Genomic DNA, 21,555 nt, shown 5'->3' with positions numbered 1-21,555 from the left:
TCCAGTATATGCATATCACATTGCTATTTATTTATTATCACCAAAAAAAGGGAAGCTCACAATGCTGTAAATTATACACTAGCCTTTATTTTCTATTTTGATTAGACTATTACTTAAACTATGTTTATTTAAACTCGAAATTTAGACACCTCATTTGTATAACTTTTTTATATTTAATTCAGTAATTTGTTAGAGACTATACTCTCTAATATTAGAGAATATAGTCTCTCTAATGTACTCTGTAGACTTATGTCAGTTAGAGACTATACTAAAAATGCTGGTAACAAAGTTTAGTGTGTTGGGTTTTCAAGTTGTCGATTCAAAAGTAATGTAAAGGCATGGGAGTAGATAAACCTTTTACTTAATTTTGTTTTTTTTTATAAAGTAATCTATTTATTATTAAGTACTAAATTCTTTTTGTAAAGTAATCTATTTATTTATATATGATTTTAAAATAATGATAATATATATATATATATATATATATATATATATATATATATATATATATATATATATATATATATATATATATATATATATATATATATATATAATAATAATAGAAATAATGATAAATAATAATAATATTATGAATGATAATATTATTTATAAATGAATTATAAGTGATATATTATTATAATGTTATGTATAATATAATATATTATTGTAGTATTGTATATAATATTATACATAATAATTATTATATTTTATTATCATATATATTGTAAATGAACAATAATAGATAAGATAATTGAAAAAATAGTGAAAAAATAATAAAGAAATTGAAATAACTATTCATCACTGAAAAAAATTAAAAATTTTATGAATATCATATAATGATAATTAACGAGAATGTTAATTTCCAAATGGCGAATGAATTACTCTTCATATACACCAAGCTTTTCACCGTTTGTTCAAGATTTCTGCACTGTTTTATCCAAATCTACTCCGTTAATGCTCTTCCCAATAATAATTAGAATAAATAATAATTTAAAAATAATATATAATAGTAATAATAAATAATAATATTATTATTATAATGTTATGTATAATATCTCTAATGCTCTTCCTAAATTACTTATTTTACAGTTAACACATTGGAGCTCTAACCTTTCTAATGGGGGAACATGATAGTGTTATACACTTTGAAAGTATTGACCCCATGTATTTGGAGAGCTAAAAGTACCAGTGACAGTGAAAATCAAGTACGATTTTTTTTATCGATAAAGTGGAAACCTACAAAGTGAATAGGTCTTAAAAAAATTAGAAAATTTGGAGTTCTTTTTGTTTGTTTTTTTTAGTGAAAAAGACCTCCGTATGTAGTTCTGCATTTTTTCGGTAGTAGCAGGTGCCAAGTTTAGAGAAAAAAGTGGCTGAAAAACCTGCAAAAACTAAGCTAAGAATATATGCCGTCATACAGCTTAAGGAGGTTTAACTTTCATTGGAAGGCGTCTTTGGGAGCCAAAGTGTTGTTAATCTTTTAATTTGTTACGGACGAAAAGCGTTTTGCTTATTAATTTTTTTATTTAATTTATTTTTACTGTTATCATTTTTATCACTATTTTATGATTATATTATTATTTGTATTATTTTATTATATTATATATTTTTATTAGTTTTACTTGTATTGTTTTTATTATTATTTTATTTTATTATTTTTTATTTATATTTACTACTTATATATTTTATATTTTATTTTTTTTTATATTATTACTACTTATATATATACATATATACATATATATATATATATATATATATATATATATATATATATATATATATATATATATATATATATATGTATATATATATATATATATATATATATATATATATATATATATATATATATATATATATATATATATATACTAGCTGTTGGGGGGGCGCTTCGCGCCCCCCCCAAGCCCCCCCCGCGCGCGTAAGTCGTTACGCGCCATATTAGTTACGCGCCATTGTAGTTGTGTCCCTATGTCCCACCTGTGAATATAGATATATATATATATATATATATATATATATATATATATATATATATATATATATATATATATATATATATATATATATATATATATATATCTATCTATATATATAAAAATAAGTTGTCTGTCTGTCTGTGGATGTGTGGATCAGGTGACGTCACCTGAAAAAACTGGATCAGGTGACGTCAAAACTGAAAAAACTAAAAAAAGGCAAAAACTACAAAAAAAACTAAAAACTAATAAAAAAAATAAAAAAGCTAAAAAACTAAAAAAAACTAAAAAAAGGCAAAAACTACAAAAAAAAACTAAAAACTAATAAAAAAGCTAAAAAACTAAAAAAACTAAAAAAAGGCAAAAACTACAAAAAAAACTAAAAACTAATAAAAAAATAAAAAAGCTAAAAAACTAAAAAAACTAAAAAAACTAAAAAAGGTAAAAAACTAAAAAAACTAAAAACTAAAAAAAAACTAAAAAAAAAGGAAAAAAACTGAAAAATAAGCTAAAATAAAGGTAAAAACCAATAAAAAACTAAAAAAAAACTGAAAAAACTAAAAAAAGGCAAAAACTACAAAAAAAAAACTAAAAACTAATAAAAAAAGTAAAAAAGCTAAAAAACTAAAAAAACTAAAAAACTAAAAAAAAGGTAAAAAACTAAAAAAAATAAAAAATAAAAAAAAATAAAAAAAAGGAAAAAACTGAAAAATAAGCTAAAATAAAGGTAAAAACCAATAAAAAACTAAAAAGAAAAAAAGGAAAAAACTAAAAAAAATTTTCATCTAAAAAACTAAAAAAAACTAAAAAAGGTAAAAACTAAAAGAACTAAAAAAGAAAAAAATAAATGACGAAACTCAAAGAGAAAGCGACCAGGACAAAAGGAATGTTCGATTAGCAATCAACAAAGCACCGGGACACAGGGAGTATAAATGACGACCAGGACATAAGTAAAAAAAAAAAAACTATCTATATATATAAAAATAAGTTGTCTGTGGATCTGTGGATCGTGGATCAGGTGACGTCACCTGAAAAAACTGGATCAGGTGACGTCAAAACTGAAAAAACTAAAAAAAGGCAAAAACTACAAAAAAAACTAAAAACTAATAAAAAAAATAAAAAAGCTAAAAAACTAAAAAAACTAAAAAAAGGCAAAAACTACAAAAAAACTAAAAACTAATAAAAAAGCTAAAAAACTAAAAAAACTAAAAAAAAGGCAAAAACTACAAAAAAACTGAAAACTAATAAAAAAAATAAAAAAGCTAAAAAACTAAAAAAACTAAAAAAACTAAAAAAAGGTAAAAAACTAAAAAAACTAAAAACTAAAAAAAAGGAAAAAACTGAAAAATAAGCTAAAATAAAGGTAAAAACCAATAAAAAACTAAAAAAAAAACTGAAAAAACTAAAAAAAGGCAAAAACTACAAAAAAACTAAAAACTAATAAAAAAAGTAAAAAAGCTAAAAAACTAAATGACGACACTCAAAGAGAAAGCGACCAGGACAAAAAGAATGTTCGATTAGCAATCAACAAAGCACCGGGACACAGGGAGTATAAATGACGACCAGGACATAAGTAAAAAAAAAATTAACAAAACTAAAAAGAAGGTAAAAACTACAAAAAAACTAAAAAGAAAAAAAAACTAAAAACTAATAAAAAAACTAAAAAATCTAAAAATCTAAATAAACTAAAAAAGAAAAAAAAAGGAAAAAAATAAAGGAGAAAAACAAAACTAAAAAACGAATGTATATACAGACCGGTACACCGGGATACAAATGACGACCGGGACACAGGGAATATAAATGACGACCGGGACACAGGGACACAACTACAACGGGGACACCGGGGGAAACAGGGGAATATAAATGACGACCGGGACAAAAAAACTAAAAAGAAAAAAAAACTAAAAACTAATAAAAAACTAAAAAATCTAAAAATCTAAATAAGCTAAAAAAGAAAAAAAAAAGGAAAAAAATAAAGGAGAAAAACAAAACTAAAAAACGAATGTATATACAGACCGGGACACCGGGATACAAATGACGACCGGGACACAGGGAATATAAATGACGACCGGGACACAGGGACACAGCTACAACGGGGACACCGGGGGAAACAGGGGGATGTAAATGACGACCGGGACACCGGGACAGGGAATGGTCGATTAGCAATCACCATCAACAAAGCTCAAGGGCAATCATTAGAATCATGAGGTATAGATCTGAATACAGATTATTTTCCCATGGACCATTATATGTTGCATGTTCAAGAGTCGGTAAACCTGACAATCTATTTATATGCAAAGACAATGGGACAGCAAAGAATGTTGTATATTCGCAAGTTTTACGTAGTTAAAACCATATATATATATATATATATATATATATATATATATATATATATATATATATATATATATATATATATATATATATATATATATATATATATATATATATATATATATATATATATATATATATATATATATATATATATATATATATATATATATATATATATATATATATATATATATATATATCTATATTCACAGGTGGGACATAGGGACACAACTACAATGGCGCGTAACTATTATGGCGCGTAACGACTTACGCGCGCGGGGGGGCTTGGGGGGGCGCGAAGCGCCCCCACCAACTAGGTGTTGGGGTGGCGCGAAGCGCCACCCCAACAGCTAGTATATATATATATATATATATATATATATATATATATATATATATATATATATATGTTTTTAACTACGTAAAACTTGCGAATATACAACATTCTTTGCTGTCCCATTGTCTGTGCATATAAATAGATTGTCAGGTATACCGACTCTTGAACATGCAACATATAATGGTCCATGGGAAAACAATCCGTATTCAGATCTATACCTCATGATTCTACACTCAAAGAGAAATCACAGACTGGAACACCGGGACACAAATGACGACCGGACACAGGGAATATAAATGACGACCGGGACACAGGGACATAACTACAAAGGGGACGCCGGGGTGCACAGGGGGATATATAAATGACGATGGCGACTCAGGGAATGGTCGATTAGCAATCACCATCAACAAAGCTCAAGGGCAATCATTAGAATCATGAGGTATAGATCTGAATACGGATTGTTTTCCCATGGACCATTATATGTTGCATGTTCAAGAGTCGGTAAACCTGACAATCTATTTATATGCACAGACAATGGGACAGCAAAGAATGTTGTATATTCGCAAGTTTTACGTAGTTAAAAACATATATATATATATATATATATATATATATATATATATATATATATATATATATATATATATATATATATATATATCTATATTCACAGGTGGGACATAGGGACACAACTACAATGGCGCGTAACTAATATGGCGCGTAACGACTTACGCGCGCGGGGGGGCTTGGGGGGGCGCGAAGCGCTCCCACCAACTAGGTGTTGGGGTGGCGCGAAGCGCCACCCCAACAGCTAGTATATATATATATATATATATATATATATATATATATATATATATATATATATATATATATATATATATATGATTGTATGGATGAGTAGGGTTAAGGCCTCATTCAAGTGCTGGTCTATATTAATCACTAATTTAGGAAAACAGTCTTCCTTTTCTCCTTCTGTCTCCTTTTTTTTTTTTTTTTTTTTTTTTTTTTTTTTTTTTTTTTTTTTTTTTTTTTTTGTGTTTGTGCTGTAGCATTGGTGATTTCTCTTTTCATGATATATATATATATATAATATATATATATATATATATATATATATATATATATATATATATATATATATATATATAAACAAGTTTTGCTTAATTTTGCTCAATTTACTTTCACAATTTTGAAAGAACCAAAAGAAAAATCTTAAAAAACAGTGGTATCAAGGTATAAATAGACCTAAGATGGGGTCCAGGGAGTAGAAAGGTACTTTAAGGTATTTTATGTATGCGATCTCATTTTCAGGTCAAAGCCACATCTTCAGGTCTTAAAATTGGTTGGAATTAAAAACTCGACTCTTTGTCTTCGTCATTTTGCGTATCATTGACGGAAACAATCATCAATTGATTGAACTTTTTTCTTGGGAGGGGGGGTCCGGTGCAACTGAATTCTCGTTTAGCTCAACCCACTTAAATCAACCTGCTCAACCTAGCCCCTGTTCAACTCAACCCCCGTTTAATTCAACTCAACCGCTAGGCAACTCAACTATCATTCAACTCAATCTCCATACAATTCAAAACTCATTTACCTCCTGTAAATTTAACTCAACCTTCCCGCAAATTAACCCCCTTTTAGTCTAATCCCATTCAATTGAGTCCTCGTTAAATTCAACCCACATTGAAATCAACTTCCCTTAAATCAAAAATGTAACTAGAAAATATAACTCAGTCAGAAGTGATAAAAGTGGAATCAAATGAAATGGTCTATATTAATTGATTAATTCTTACGTGAGTTATTTTTTCTTATGCTGATTTAGTGCAATAGTATTTTTCTCCCTCCCCCTCTTTATATGCGAAATAATATTTTAACCTTCTGTCTTGTATATTTTAATACATAAGACACTCAAATACCAAAAAGTTCGTGTTCACGAACTCGCATCTGAGTAATTGGAACCCTAAAAAAAGAACTAGGATAAAAATTAGTCATCAAAAGAATTTTGATTTCAAATATATAAAATTCATTAAGTTTAATGTTACTCATCAAAAGTTACGTGTCAGGGAAAATATGCCTGATTTTCGAAAAAGGGGAAAAACACTCTCAAAAGATTGAGGGGTCTTAATTAAAATCATACCATCAGATTCAACGCATTAGAGAACCTCTACCGTAGAGGTTTCAAGCTCCTATCTACCAAAATGTGCGATTTTCTATTTTTGCCAGAAGGAAGATCACGGAGGCATGTTTATTTCACATTTTTTTCTTGGCGACCCTAGCAAACCAATGGTCCTATAGTATCGGGAGAGGGATAATTCCTGCGGAAATAAAATGGTTCTTGTGCTCATTTTAAGTAACTGAAAAGATCGAAGATTAACTAGCCCCCCCCCTCTCCCACGCCGTTTTTCCCAAAGAAATCTGATCAAAATTTTGACGCAGCCATTTTGCTTAGCATGGTTGAAAGGTCCAATAACAGACAACCAATGTCTGTGGCAACGAAATGACCCCCACAGCTCCTAGAGTAAGGACTAAGCTGTGCAATTTGCCCATTGTGTACATATAGTATTTATTATTGGGAAACAAACGGTCATTTCTTGGGAGGGAAATTTATCATGACTTCAATTTCCGCGGGGAGGAAAGTTTACACAGTGGGAGGAGGATTTTTTATGGTAAATTTTAAACAGGGAATGTGCCAGAATCCATGTATGGAATTCTTTTGTTTGTTTTAATTTCTCTTTGGCTACTCAAGTTTTTGTATGAAGGAAATGTTTTGGGGAAATTGTCTGGAGACGTCTTAGTCGGGGAGTTGTTCGGGGGGTTTTCTACGGAAGAAACTTTCCATGTGGGAATTTTCCTCGGGAGGAACTTTCTATTTAAAGGTAATTTTCTTTCCATTGAAAAGGAACTTTCTTTTCTTTAGTAAGTTTTCCACGGAGGGGAGGATTTCTGTTATGATTAAAAAACGTAAAAAAATTTTGAATACATTTTTTTATCAAATGAAAGTAAGGAAAATTTTCTTGGGAGAATTGTCTGCAGACAATTTTTCAGGCGGTATTTTCAGTAAGGAGGCAATTGTCTAGAGGAAATTCTACTCAAGAGGACTCCTTGGGGAATTTTTCGTGGAGAGAATTTTTATGAGGGGGAAGGTTGATTTCATGGAATTATTTGAAAAACAGTCAAAAATTGAATAAAAAAGAGTTATTTTCAACGAAAGTAAGGAGTAACGTCAAAATTTAAAACGAATAGAATTTGTTCCGTATGTGAGTGGGACTACCTCCTCCCCATTTCCTCGCTCGTTTCGATAAAGTTTTTTGGCGCTTTAATTTTTTTTTATTTCTGTTAAACTTTTCAAGTGTTTCAACAATTGTTCTTAAAGAACTGGGGCAAAAAGTCGAACTTTAGCGTTGCCCTCCACCCTCTTGAAAAACTCTGATTCTTCAACTATTTTTGACAAGGCAAGTTTAGTCTCCTAATTAAATTGCTGGCTAAAGTCTCTTAGAGAAGTAATTGGAGCAAAGAAAAAAAGAAACAGACAAAGGACTAGTTTTAAGCGTTGCTTGCTTTGAGATACTAAGTGGGACAAATATGGCTCCCCCAACGTTTTAGGCTGGGCAAATGTTAAAGGATCATTTGCTCTCATAGTAGTGAGGTTGGGGTTTTGGGGTAGGTGGCAAATATCGCACCGAAAGCTATCGTTAACATCTCACCATGAGGTGAGATTTTATTGTTAATTAAGAAAGTTTTTTTTGTAACCGATAGGGTATTGCTAGTTTACCGGAGAATATAATTGTAGGCTGAATAACTTCTGAAAATGATAATAAATTTATACTAGTTTCAGCATCTGTCACCGTCAGAGACGCTTTAGCAGGATCTTCAGCATTTACTTGGTTATTTTGGTAATGATTTTATTCTTAGCTATAAGTTATTTCAATGGCTATTGTGGCTATATTGTAGTTTGTGGGAGATAACCCAGGTTTCAAATGGTACTGAGGGATACCCAGTTTCCGCCACCTGGTGTACATCTCAGAACGTTCCGTGTGTCGCAGAGTTCCGCCAAGCTTGATTCGCGCCACCTGATGTATGTGAATTATGAAAGTGGGCTCTCTCTCGAATGGTATTAACTCTGTATCTCATTTAGTGCTTGAATTATTGTCAATATGGTGTTGCTGCTTCATCATGGCTCCTTCAGGAATCTATTTTCTTTAAAATCAGAAACTTGGTTTATTAACTAAACCAAATGGTAAATTGAAAATATTTATAATTCTGCCGCCATAAATAAATCAGGGTATCTTGATACTCTCAGCTTCTGTGTAGTGGATGCTGCAGCATCAATACAACTAGCAGCAGAATAGTTTACAAGTGCGTAGTTATATTGAAGTAGGATTATGAAGCACAAAGACAGTTACAAGTAAAAGACAAAATACCTCTCTCCCTGGAAGAATGTCTGTGGGTAGACCTGTAGCTGGTTTTTATTGGATAAGGTATGGATTTGCAAAGCAAGGGGGTAGAACACCGATTTGAACAAGACTTCTTTCAATTAATTTTCTAACAACTAAATGTAATTTGAACAAGACTAACTTTGAACAAGAATTCTTTCAAAGAATTCTTGTGAACGATCTTAAAACAAATGGATTCGAATCGATTTGTGTTGAGTTAATCCTCTTTTGAAGTTAGCGGACGCAGATTTATTTAACAATTAACACACAATTTTTTTTAACAATTCCAAATAAATGGATTCGAATCCATTTGTGTTAAAATTGTCCCCTTTATACATTTACTGGTCCATTTTTCCAAAGAATAAAAATGAAACTTTATGCAATTAGAAATTAAAATTCTGCTTTAACATTTTTTTCTAAGAATTAAAACCCTTGGTTTTCAATAATTACATTTTCTCACTCTATTGAACTATCTGTCTTGGCTTTTTGTACAATTAGCCATGACTTGATGCCCACAACTAATTCCATTTTAATTCAAATGGAATGCAATGCAGTTTAATTTTCATGGGCTAAGCCAGGCACGTACATGCTTGGTCATTTTAAAGCGATAAAACAATAAGCAGGTGAATTATATGAGTAGTATTTGAAACATGGAGAGCTAGAAAACATCTAGATACTGGGGTTGGGGTTTAAGGGTTTGGAGTACCATCTCTCTGCATTTAGGTCTGAGTTGAACTATCTGTCCATAGACTTCTCTGCATTGGGTTTTATAGTTTGGGTTGAATTTATGCAGAATTTGCATGTACACAGAAATGCATTTTAGGGGAGAGGGGATATGTGAAACGGGTCAAATTAAGGAAGTAATAAAAAATTGGTGATATCCTATGAAAACACTAAAATACGTAAGAGTTCACAAAAAAATGGTATTTATTCCTACCCCTCCCTCCGTTTTCCCTTGTATATGCTTAGTATTGGATGCAATGGCCACCATTTGTCGTATGGGCTGGCATGAGTGGTAACTATCCTTTGTTAGATCTTTAAAACTCACTGTATCATTGGAGTCTGGTTTTTGTGGAGTCAGCTTCACCAAGATCGCAAGTATGAAAGGGAGAAGGGAAATGCAAGAATTATACTTAACCTATTCTTTCATCATTTCAGCTATGGCAATGTGGTGGCACTATGGTAGACCACCCATGCTCACGTATTGGTCACATCTATAGAAAATTTGCACCGTTCCCTAATAATGCCAAAGGGGACTTTATTGGAAGGGTAAGTTTTTAGTCACTTACTATAATTTGTTGCTAGGTTCTTCTTTTTTTCGTTTTTTTTCGCCAATGGTGGCTTCTAAATTTCTTATTCTGCCAAAGCTTGTATTTTTAAAACAACTCATTTTTTTATGTCCTCACCCTGAATTTCAAATTTTCTCCTTTTTCAGTGAAAGGAACTTATATTTTTATTACTCGAAGGATTTTTGTTAATTACCTTTTATTACTGATTCTTCTGTCTTTTTTATTATTATTTCTTATTACTCTGTTAGTAACGTATCTGCTCTCTGATTTCAAATTTATGTAAGGAAGTTACATCCCTGGAAAATATCAAAAACATTTTCTGACTGTCACAAGTTTTTGTTTTTCTCCTGATCAGCCATCTGCAGCTCAGAAACGGAGAGATAAAAATTCATAAGAGGGTTTTTCTTCTGCAAGAGAAAGACGGATTGTTCAAATTTCCACATCTAGCAAGAAAAGGTTTTCAGATTTCAACCAAATTTGATAAGAAGTAACAACCAATTTTTATTTTCACATTTTGAAGGAGTTGTCAGAGCTTTAACATATCTCTTAGGCGAGCAAGGCCTAATCTGATCTCCTTGAGAAGTTTACTCTTTGAGGTCTGTACCTAATCAGCACATGTGGGGAAGGAGGTCGTTAAATCCTTGCCACATCTACTAGATTTTAACCGAACTAAGTGTTATGTAAGAGTTATTATCCTAGCCATGCCTTCCGGCAGTTTGAGCCAGCCCAACCTCTCAGGGAGGGTGGGGGGAGGCTCCTCAAATCTTTTCAACGGTAACTCTATAAGAAGAATATTTCAGGTCTCAAACAAAATGGTCATGAAGAAGGGGCCGTGATTTCTTATCGAAGCTTGATTTGAGGCAAGAGCTTACAGCAGGATAACTAGTCAATCATATTTTGGAAAAATGGAAACTTTTGAGCGTTTTGAGCACCAAAAGTATACCAGAAAATGGATAAGACACGCAGATACAACGTGTTGAGTCTAAGAGTGTAGGCTATGAGTATCGGTTTGATAAAGAACGTCACATAATACCTTTTTAAGTACCAATTTCCAAGTACCAAGTTCAATTAATCATGGATACTTTTGCCATTTAGTTCTTGATTGATTATTGTACCTAGAGCGTGCGGAATGTGGCTCCCGTAAAATGTGATATTACTATTTGGAAATTACCAATTTCCAATTGTTCTCTTGATTAAAAAAAGAGAAAAAAAAAGATTTACGGTTAAACACAGTTGAAGCATTTTGAAAAAAAAAATGAAACTGCCTCAATTTTTTTTTGTTTAACCCGCTCAGAAAGAAAAAGAGTTAAGCAACTTTTGTGGTTTTGGTTGGTCTTTTTCTTAGCTTTAGTTTGTAGAAGCTTATCTATGAGGGCGCCTGACAGATAGGGCTGTGATAGTCGTAGTTTCCTTCTCAAATACTCAACATACTGTTATAAACCTCTGGGAATGTGAAAAAGTATGTTTTAAGCCTAATTTGCTTGAAAGGATTGCCCCCTCACTCTTTCGCACATGTAGAATACGGTCATAACATAGTCGAAATGACAACCAGTGAAGGACTGATCCCTCCTCGTTTCCATATATACAGCATGTTTATAATATAGAAGATAGTTATGTAGTATAATAAGTTTGGGGGGGTTAACCCATATATCATATCATTATTTTCCTGAAATAGCATTGCTTTGTAATATTAGGAACGCTTAATCTTGGATACTTTTGTCATTTAGTTCTTCATTGATTTTTGTACCTAGAGTGTGTGGAATGTGGCTCCCGTAAATTCTAATTTTGATGTGTTATTACAACGATTTATATTTCTAATCCGATATTTCAAAAATTAATTAATACCATTGGAAGAAACCCTTTGCCGCAAAAGAATACTATAGAAATCTCCTGTTTCGTGATGTATCAAGAAAACCACTAAAACTCAGAGAAAAAGACAAGAGTTTACTTGTTAAAAAAAAATTGTGTAAAACTCAAAATTTTTGAAATTCAAAATTCTCAACCTTTTCCTGGCTTTTTATATGACACAGGAACCAACGAGGTTTTAAAAAGAGAAGTTGGAGCTCCTTCTGGCATGCCATAAAGGAATAGTGTGAATGTTCTGCGAAAACACGTCAATAATGTAAACCAATGAAATTGAAGAATACTTTTCACTGCAGATATCGGAGAGTAATGTCTATTTATCTGTGTGGCTCAAATAAATGAGGAACCTCTTTTCATACCTAAAAAAAACAAAAAATACGAACTTGGTAAACTTGTTCTCTCTCTAAAGGACAGATTTCATGTTCACCATATACTATCAATCATACTAAACGCTTTGTCTTTAATTTTATTGTTTTTGTAATGTTAATATTTTTAACTTTTATCCCTGTATATTTTTTTTCAGAACTATCGTCGAGTGGCCGAAGTGTGGATGGATGAATATGCCGAGTATCTTTACAAAAGAAAGCCACATTATAGGGACATCGATCCAGGTGATCTGACTGAGCAAAAGGCAGTTCGTCAACGGCTCAACTGTAAGCCTTTTAAGTGGTTCATGAAAGAGGTTGCTTTTGACTTGCCTAAAAAGTATCCACCTATTGAGCCTCCTGATTTTGCCACTGGCGAGGTAACTATCGAAAAATTTTGTATTTTCCATTTTAATTATGGTTTCAAACTGTTATATTGATACAGTTTTCTGAACAAATTTTGTCAAAAACACATTATGGCTAAATACTATTTTACGAATTAAGTCTACATGCCACCCCGTATACCGTACATATTTTTGGTTTTATATGGTTTATTTCGTGCGCAAAGTATAGTGGGTAGGTACCCAAGAATTCTTGAGGGAGGGGCAATCAAAAATAAGTATGTATGACGGCACTAGACCCACAAGTCGGTGCTGATCTCCGTTTCAGCCAGTGGTACTTCAACCAGGAAGTGTAATGGGTGGTGGGGGCCATCCAGCCAAAAAAACTGCACAAAAAGGAAGTTATATGAAAGTGATAGGAAATTACGAAAAAATCTCCTAACATGAGACTGAGGAGAAGAGTGCTGTAGGAGTTATGAAGGTTATTCTGTAACAAGACCCTTGGCGTGGAGTATAAATAGCGTTGTTTAGTCGAGTCAAAAAAAGAAAGCAGACTGTGTGCCCCAAGCAATATAGCGGCTTTCATGGTAAGTTGAAACAAACTGGAAGAATTGCATCACATTCAGTACTAATAAGGGATAAACTATTTGTTCTCTTCGGATATTATTTTGGGCACTCAGCCTGCAGAGATGGTAATGGAAAAATGCTGCCTTGTCTATGTTATAATGATGGCAGACTTGAAATGACAATATAATGTATCATATAACCTGTAGCTTTTGACACTCTCAAAATGTGTTCTAATATCCAGAGATAGTTTATAACCTCTGGATTTTATTTCTGGTATTTGTTTCTGATTTCTACGTTTTCTTCAAAAAAGTAACGGTTTATCACAGAACGTTAAAAGAGAACGAAAAATTAGTTATACAAAAAAGGAGAGAACATTAGGTGCTGTTATTTCCCGAGATATGTGACGTTTTACAAGTCTGGATACTGCTTTGAGCTGTATGTCTGAACATACCTTCAGTTGAATAATAATAAGTAGCTTGAGTAAAAGTCGCTGCTGAGCTGAACAACTGAACTAAAGTATAGCTGAGCTGTACCTTCCTTCGCTGTTCAGTATTATCTTCTATTTTTAGATACGAAGTGTTGCAGACCCCTCGTTGTGTATTGACACCAAATTCAAAAACCAGAACGAAAGATTTAATTTAGATGTATGCTTAAAAGACAGGCCGGGTTCATCTGGTGAACAAGTAAGCAATTCAACTGATTCTATTTTTCTTTTGTATTTATTTATTGTACGTTGAGTTTTGTATTTTCTTGTGATTGCTTGAGATGGTATAAAGGCAGGGGAAATGTAAAGTAGTCTATATCAGAAGCTTAAGGTTTGTACAAAAGCTTATAAGTAATCTCTAGAAGATGTAAAAGACTTTATGCGTCTCAATATCTGATCTTCCTTCTTTTTCTTTATTTTACATTTCTGGAAGTAAACTTACCTAATTATTATTTTATGTTGTTTTATGTTGCTTTTAGCTTTTCCACGTTTTACTTTATTTAATGTCAGCATTTGGACATTCTTTTCTCTTTTAATTTCTATTTACTTCCGTTTTTGCTTTTCACCCTCCTTGGTGTTTCCTTCTTCATCCTCTTTTGCCCCTATTTCCATTATTATTATTTGATTTTTCATCTCTGACTTCATTACTAGGCCCATACGTAAAGAATTATAGTTTTTTTGGAATAAATTATTAAGAAAAATGAATAAGAAACTATTCCATGTCGCCTAATCTTCGTCAAATAACGTATCTTAAGAAAGAAAAAAAAAATCTACGTTTCAGGTACGTATGTAGGATGTTGTTTCCAAGGCCCGGTATTGTGGAGGAGGCCCAAATTAAAAAGAACGAAAAAATGGCATGTTACACCAAAAATACAAGAAAATATGAAACTTATCTTAATGTGTAGTGGGAAATCAGAGGTTCAAGGTCTCCTTTTCTCCTCTGCCGTCTTTTTACTTGACCTCGCTCATGTACCTTTTTGTTCATAGAAAATATTTTATGTATAAACAGATAGATATTCGAATATTTTATTGATAGAGAGCGAATATTTAAGTATTGTAGTCTCTGAGCTAAAGATGCCGTGCCACTTTTGGATCCAATCATGGCCAGTATATCCTCTACATACTCTGATCTAAATACTACTACTACTACTACTGCTACTAATACTACTAATAACTCACTGCAGCACCAAGCCGCCTGAGGCCAACACAGCTACGCACGCTCCTCCTCCAACCTAATCTATTCAAAGCTTATCTACGCCCTCCTAGGAAGTTCCATTTCCTTTAAATCTTTATTTATGACATCCTCCCAACCCAGACAAGGACGACCTGCTTTCCGTGTAGCCCCAGACGGTTGGCCAAAAAGGACAATCTTCGGTAATCTGTCATCCTTCATCCGTAGAACGTGGCCTAGCCATCTCAATCTTTCTTTCATTATAGCCCCAGAAAAATGATTAGTTGTGATGTACTTACTACATTCTTAGAAGAACAATAGAGACGTTTCTATGGTTTAGAGGCGCTTGTTGACGGTTGGCAAGTAGGTAGACAAAACTGAGTAGAGATCAAATCTCGAAAAAGTATAGTAAGGTCTTACCGTACATAACTTCAGAAAAAGGGATATCTTCCTTAAAATAAAAAAAAAGATAAGGGAGAGTTGAGTTAAAACTTCCCTAATTATTAGTCAAAGATCCTCGAATGGACTCGCACACTTTGTTTACCACAATCGAGAAATTAAAGCTATAAATTAAAAATGTACTTATACATTTTGTATTCAATATTAAAATCTAAATTAACTATTAAACGAAACGAAAGTACCGAGAAAGTGGGTATACTTTTTAATAAGACGGTGAAAAAAAAATGCACTAATAAGTTCAAACATTTCGGCTTTACGTGTGGAAGCCTTTATCGATGAGAAAAAGGAAAATTAACAAAAAGACACATCTTAAATACTTAGCTTAAACGGGAGATATAAATTAAAGTGAGAAAAGAGTGAAAGGAAACACAATCGCTGTACAAAAGCAAAATGAAAACAAAACAAAAGCGTGGCAAGATACTTCAATTTCTGATAGCACGCTTCCAAAGGCATTAAACCAGGACAAAACAGATACCACCTTTTTTTTCTGTCCTATTGAAAGGTTGCACCCGTTTTTTATATTCCATTTTGTTTCAATTATAATCGGAAAGACAGTGTGGTCTAAGAAATTATTTAAGTCCATATCAAAGAAAGGAAAGCAAATGATATCTTTATAACTAGAACTAATGCATGCAAGAACTGAAAACAAAAGAAATCAGCTAATCTCTCCAAACTTTTTTTTTCAACTATTCTGTTCTACTGTGTCTGTATCTTTTACCAGATCGCCGATACAGATCAAAAAGTTGTTTTTGGAAGCTTTAAATCTTTTCTAGTTTAAAAAAAAGTGTGCCTTAACTCTTGACTCTGGTTGGTCAATCATAAATCTTGTTCTTGGAAGATGAAAAATTTTTCGGTTCAATCAGTTAAAAAGGCTACGCATAATTGGTCGTTTAGTCAAGGATAATTTTAACTTTGTCGACAAGGGTGACTACAATTTGACCCGGGCGTAATTCACAACCGATCAGAAAATGAACTGAAACCAACTGAGTAGGATACTGGATTTTTTTTTACCCTGTTTACGGTTAGTATATTAGTTGTAATAATATTTGGGTAGAAATAATTAAAAAAAATATTTAGGGGAAATTAGTAAACGCGGAAGTTCCAGAGAATAGGACTAGATCATAAAGGTGTTTTTGTAGGTTTATATTGGATTGCATTTAAGTATTTGTTTGCTATATACTAAGTGCTAGATAAACATTCTATTGCTACTGTTGGTTGGCGTCTTGTTTGTTTTTTTGTCACAGTCCTTGCTTGCGGTTTTCCAGTAAGCTATTGTTATTGCTATTACCAACTTACTCTAATTTGACTACTCCTCTGTAAAAGTGACTTGTCCAATTAAAATCGAACACGCAAAATGGAATTTATAAGTAAATTTCAGTTCCTAATAAAATTGACGAAAGATCAGTAATCACACATTATACCAGTTTTAAAATTCGTGCTAATTTTAACGTGGAAACTGTTGTGCATTTAATGAAACGCTTTTAGCAAAACCAGCCAGTCGAAATGAAAAAGCATTTGCTGTTACCGGGTCCTAGAGCTCCCTCTCGCTGAAACCCACATTCATATCTATAACACTCCTCAACAACACGCATCACTTTTCTCTTCTTGCTGCATCACCTACGTTCATACCATCTCGGGTGGCTCCCCTACTCGAACATATTGTGTAGGTTTGGTTAAAATGTATTAATGAACAAAATAAATAAAAAGGATTTCAAACATTTCGTGCGAAAATAATACAATACGATTTAAATAGTAGATCTCAGCCCCCCGTCCCCCTCCAAGCTCATAATTTTACAAAACTTTTTGTAATTTCCTTTAATGATCTTTTTATTACGAATTTGCGCTTTCCTTTCCAAAAAAAGCCCTGGGTATGTAGCCAAGCCACTTTTTCAAAAAGGTTTCTTACAATGTCCATGGGTATTTCTTTGGAGGAATCCTCCCATTAAAGCAGCTAAAGACTTTCATTTTTTAAGTACCAGAAGAGACTCAGGTCTATGGAAAGTATTTTACTAAAGGTGTTTAATTTTATACTGCTTGGTTTTTATAAATATTGTTACTCGAAGTTTTTACTTCGAAGACTGGCCGTATTTATTTTTTACTGCATCCGGATACAGTTGCGTGTTTTGAAAAAGGTTTTTCTAAGTAAAAATATAAATTTAGCTGACAATTTGGTGTTTTAACATTCAGGCAAGCCTCTCTTTTATTGTTTACTGTTAAGTCCCATTCCTAATGACATTTGGAATTCAAATCACGAGTCTTAGCAAGAAATAAATTAAAACATTATAATTGCAAATAATTGTGAAAATGAAAAAGAACTGTAGAATGATATACAAGTAAGAAAAAAACGCACGGAGTAAGAGAGCCTCTAAATCTAAATTATTATTAGCTGTTTCGATAGGCTAAGTAATTATTTTTTCAGAGAAGACCGTTTTTCAGTGTGAACTTACCTTTGAATTTTCTGAATCTGAACTTACCGTTCTGTTTTCTAAATATGCTATTTCTGTATGCTAGTATTACATTATTTTATATTACGTTCATTTTGAACGAAAGAAAAACCAACTAAAGTGTGAGAAAATTACATTTCAAAAAATATTGACCCATAGCAGACGGGGTCTGGGGCTACTTTTTTGGCAATATTGACCCATAGCAGACGGGGTTTGGGGCTACTTTTTTGAAAGTGTGGGCAAATTACATAATGTGATAATTATTTGAAGTCTTACACTGAAATATGTGCAAATATATGCATGCCCATTGTCTCCAATTCAGGAAAATGTGGAAGGAAGACAAATTTGTTGTTCAAATTTGAAATTCAAATATAAAAAAGGTATTTTTTCAAAATTTATGGAAAAGGGCAATAAAATTTAGAAAGCAAGTGCTCTAACTCTCCTTTCGTCTCAATCAGTGCTTGCGTGCTTGTAAAGGACATTTTTTTTTGTAGAAGTTTTCACTAACTTGGCACAAAGATATGCGTCCTGGTAAGCGTACGATGTGTTGGGATGTATCCAGCTCTGAAAATCAAGCTCCAGTTTTATTATGGGGCTGCCATGGTAGCGGTGGCAATCAACTATGGCGATACGATATGGTGAGCCGTTTAAACTTGATACGAATGAAACATAATCTTTGCTCCAAACCTGCCGTTGTATTATATACACAATTCCCCAAAATATTACTTTTCTCAAATATTTCTGGTGGTTTTCTAGATTTCCTCTAAATTCCGTATAAAAAAAACTACTCTTTTACTTTGGTGGGAAATTTTCCTAATTATTCTGAAAATTTTGGTATATTCTTGATGATTGGAATTCCATTTTTGAGGGAGCTATATAGTATTTTTTAACTATACCTTTGACATGGTCAAAGGAACATCGCGTTGGTACATGTCGGCGGTTTTCCACAGAAGCGACGCACAATGATGATGAATATTGGATTCAAATATGGAATGAAGCGAGCGATATGACATCTAAGACATTTTGCTTTGTCATGATATGTCATCTTGCGCTTAAAAACGGCGTAAAGAGAAGCGGTAGAAACGATTTTATTTAAAAAAAAAAAGATCCACTTTGGTGCTTTATAGTGTTTTATCAGGCTGCATAACGCGCTTATTAGACTGTTCTCTCAGCTAGATATATTCAGTTTTTTTGTTTGTTTTTTTAATGAAGCCAAATAAGAAAAAAATCAATCGAAATTAGTCATTTTCTGAATCTTTACATTCTGCTCTATTAGTAAATATAAGTCAAACATTCATTATCTAAATACAAATAAATCGACGCAAAATTTTGAAATTATCCCATAAAACGCCATTTTCTCGGGAAGTTCCATAGCTCACATGGAATTTCATCTCGTCAAACAAAAAATCGCTTTTGGTGAATCAGACAATATTTTATTTTTTATCAAAATCCGAGTCTCTACCAGGTAACAATGGGGGGGGGTACTTTCTGCCACCTGGTGTACGCTAATTACAGTTTCTACCATGCTTGGCAAGCACCATTTGGTGTAGGCGGTTTTTTAAAGTGGGCGTCCCATCACCAGGGAATTGATCTTTTTTTTCTTTTTTTTTTCACTGAATGTAGTATTACTTAGCACTTGCTGCTAAATTTAATCATCCAAAAAAATGAAAATTGCAGGAGGGTGTAAGGAGAATATTTAATAGGTGAAAACAAAATCGATTCTTCAATAGAGAGCATGCAGCTCGTAAGGCTGAGGATAAACCCTTTGATTAATTTAATAAAATTTGATAAACTTAAAATACTGATCTACAATCTAAATAATATAATAAATATAAAATTATTTTAATATAATAATTTAAATATATAATATAAATTAAAATATAATAATTAAACATCATAAGAATTATTCAAATATAAATAATAAAATAAAATAAATAATAATAAAATAAACATAAAATAATGATAAAATTTGATAAAATGATAAACTTTTTTGTGTTACTGCCTCAAAATTAAAAGAAAAGGGAAAAAAGTATAGAAAATGAATAAATACTATCAGTTGCTTGCGGAAAGTCCTGGAACAAAGATTACAAGAACAATGAAGAATTTGTGACATTATTTGATGTTTAAGCTCATAGCCAAAACAATGCTGAAATAGATGATATTAGCATTTATTTTTATCATAAAATATACGACGGTATCAGCTGAATCACGCGTAAAAAAGTGACGTTGTGTGAGTGAGGAGAGTAGCCTACGTAAAGCTTAGTTTTTAAGTAGCAAAGATCACTACAGAAGAAGGCAGAGGCCCTGCAATCCTTCTGCCCTTATCTGCACCCTTATATCCCCCCTCGCCTTGTCTACAGTATGGATGTCAACTTTACGCTCTCTATTAAAACTCCTTTATAAGACATAAAAAAGACTAGAAACCTCATTCCGATAACTAGTCGCTTAGGAGCTGTCCCCACGCTTTACCTCGAATCACTATATTTTCTTTTGAGTTAATATTATTCGTCCTTTCAGGTTTACCGTGACCTCCCTGAGCCCCTTAGTGTTAACCTGCAATTAAGCTAATTATCATCTTCGTGTTCTGAGTAGTGTTCAAATTCCTTTCACCTTCTCTCTAAGGTCAGACCTCAACCTTGTAACCAAAAGTTATATTGCATGGAATGCAATGTCTGAATCAGTTCGAATGTATCACTCAAAAACAGATTGTCAAAAAAATGGCTTCTCTTTCATCGTTTTATTTTGTGATTAATTTAAAAAAAAAATTCCGCAAAACAAGTTTTTCAAAGAAAAGTAAAAAGGTTCATTAAGCCAAAAAAGAGCAGAAATAAATTCAAATAATCTTCCAAGCGTAAAACTACCACAAGTCACCATCAATAAATAGATGAAACCCAAAAAGGAACAAAAATTACAATAAATAACTCAGTCAAACTCAAAACGAGCAAAAATCTGTTGGCTCAGTTGCCATTTGTGGTAACTGAAGTTCCATAAACTTAAATCTTATTGTCCATAAATTTAAATCTTATTGTGCATTAATTTAAAAAAAAATTCCACAAGACAAGTTTTTCAAAGAAAAGTAAAGAGCTCCATTAAACCAAGAATGAGCAAAAATAAAGTCAAATAATCTTCCAAGCGTAAAACTACCACAAATCACCACCAATAAATAAATGAAACCCAAAATGAACAGAAATCACAATAAATAACCCAGTCAAACTCAAAACAAGCAAAAATTAACATGAGTAAGGCTGACAACCCCCATGCCTTCTCAAGACCAGAACATAATTTGCACTTAACTGAAAAAAAAAAACAAAAAACAAACAAATGACCATGGATTATCAGTTTAATACACATATACTGATATTTATTCCTTAAATTTTTTATTTTTTTTATTAATTAAAATAAAAAAGTAAAAACATTTAAAATGTACTTTTTTTTTCAGTAAACTGGGGTAAAATGTTTTCAGTATGGAATGTGATG

General features: G+C 32.1%; 1 protein-coding gene across 1 annotated transcript in view; it reads left to right on the top strand.

Annotated features, from left to right (window-relative positions):
• The window catches only part of LOC136037919 (putative polypeptide N-acetylgalactosaminyltransferase 10), a 53,960-nt gene that overhangs the window by 27,003 nt on the left and 5,402 nt on the right, over positions 1–21,555 (top strand). Inside the window, exons 7-10 of the mRNA XM_065720779.1 lie at positions 10,254–10,364; positions 12,771–12,992; positions 14,090–14,203; positions 18,573–18,716. Of these exons, the coding sequence (XP_065576851.1) occupies positions 10,254–10,364; positions 12,771–12,992; positions 14,090–14,203; positions 18,573–18,716 (591 nt within the window). The remainder of the gene's footprint in view (positions 1–10,253; positions 10,365–12,770; positions 12,993–14,089; positions 14,204–18,572; positions 18,717–21,555) is intronic.

The sequence above is a fragment of the Artemia franciscana genome, chromosome 2 (assembly GCF_032884065.1).
Source record: "Artemia franciscana chromosome 2, ASM3288406v1, whole genome shotgun sequence".
Classification (NCBI taxonomy): domain Eukaryota; kingdom Metazoa; phylum Arthropoda; class Branchiopoda; order Anostraca; family Artemiidae; genus Artemia; species Artemia franciscana.
Note: the sequence above shows the minus strand (reverse complement) of the source record. Positions and strands in the feature narration are given on the sequence as shown.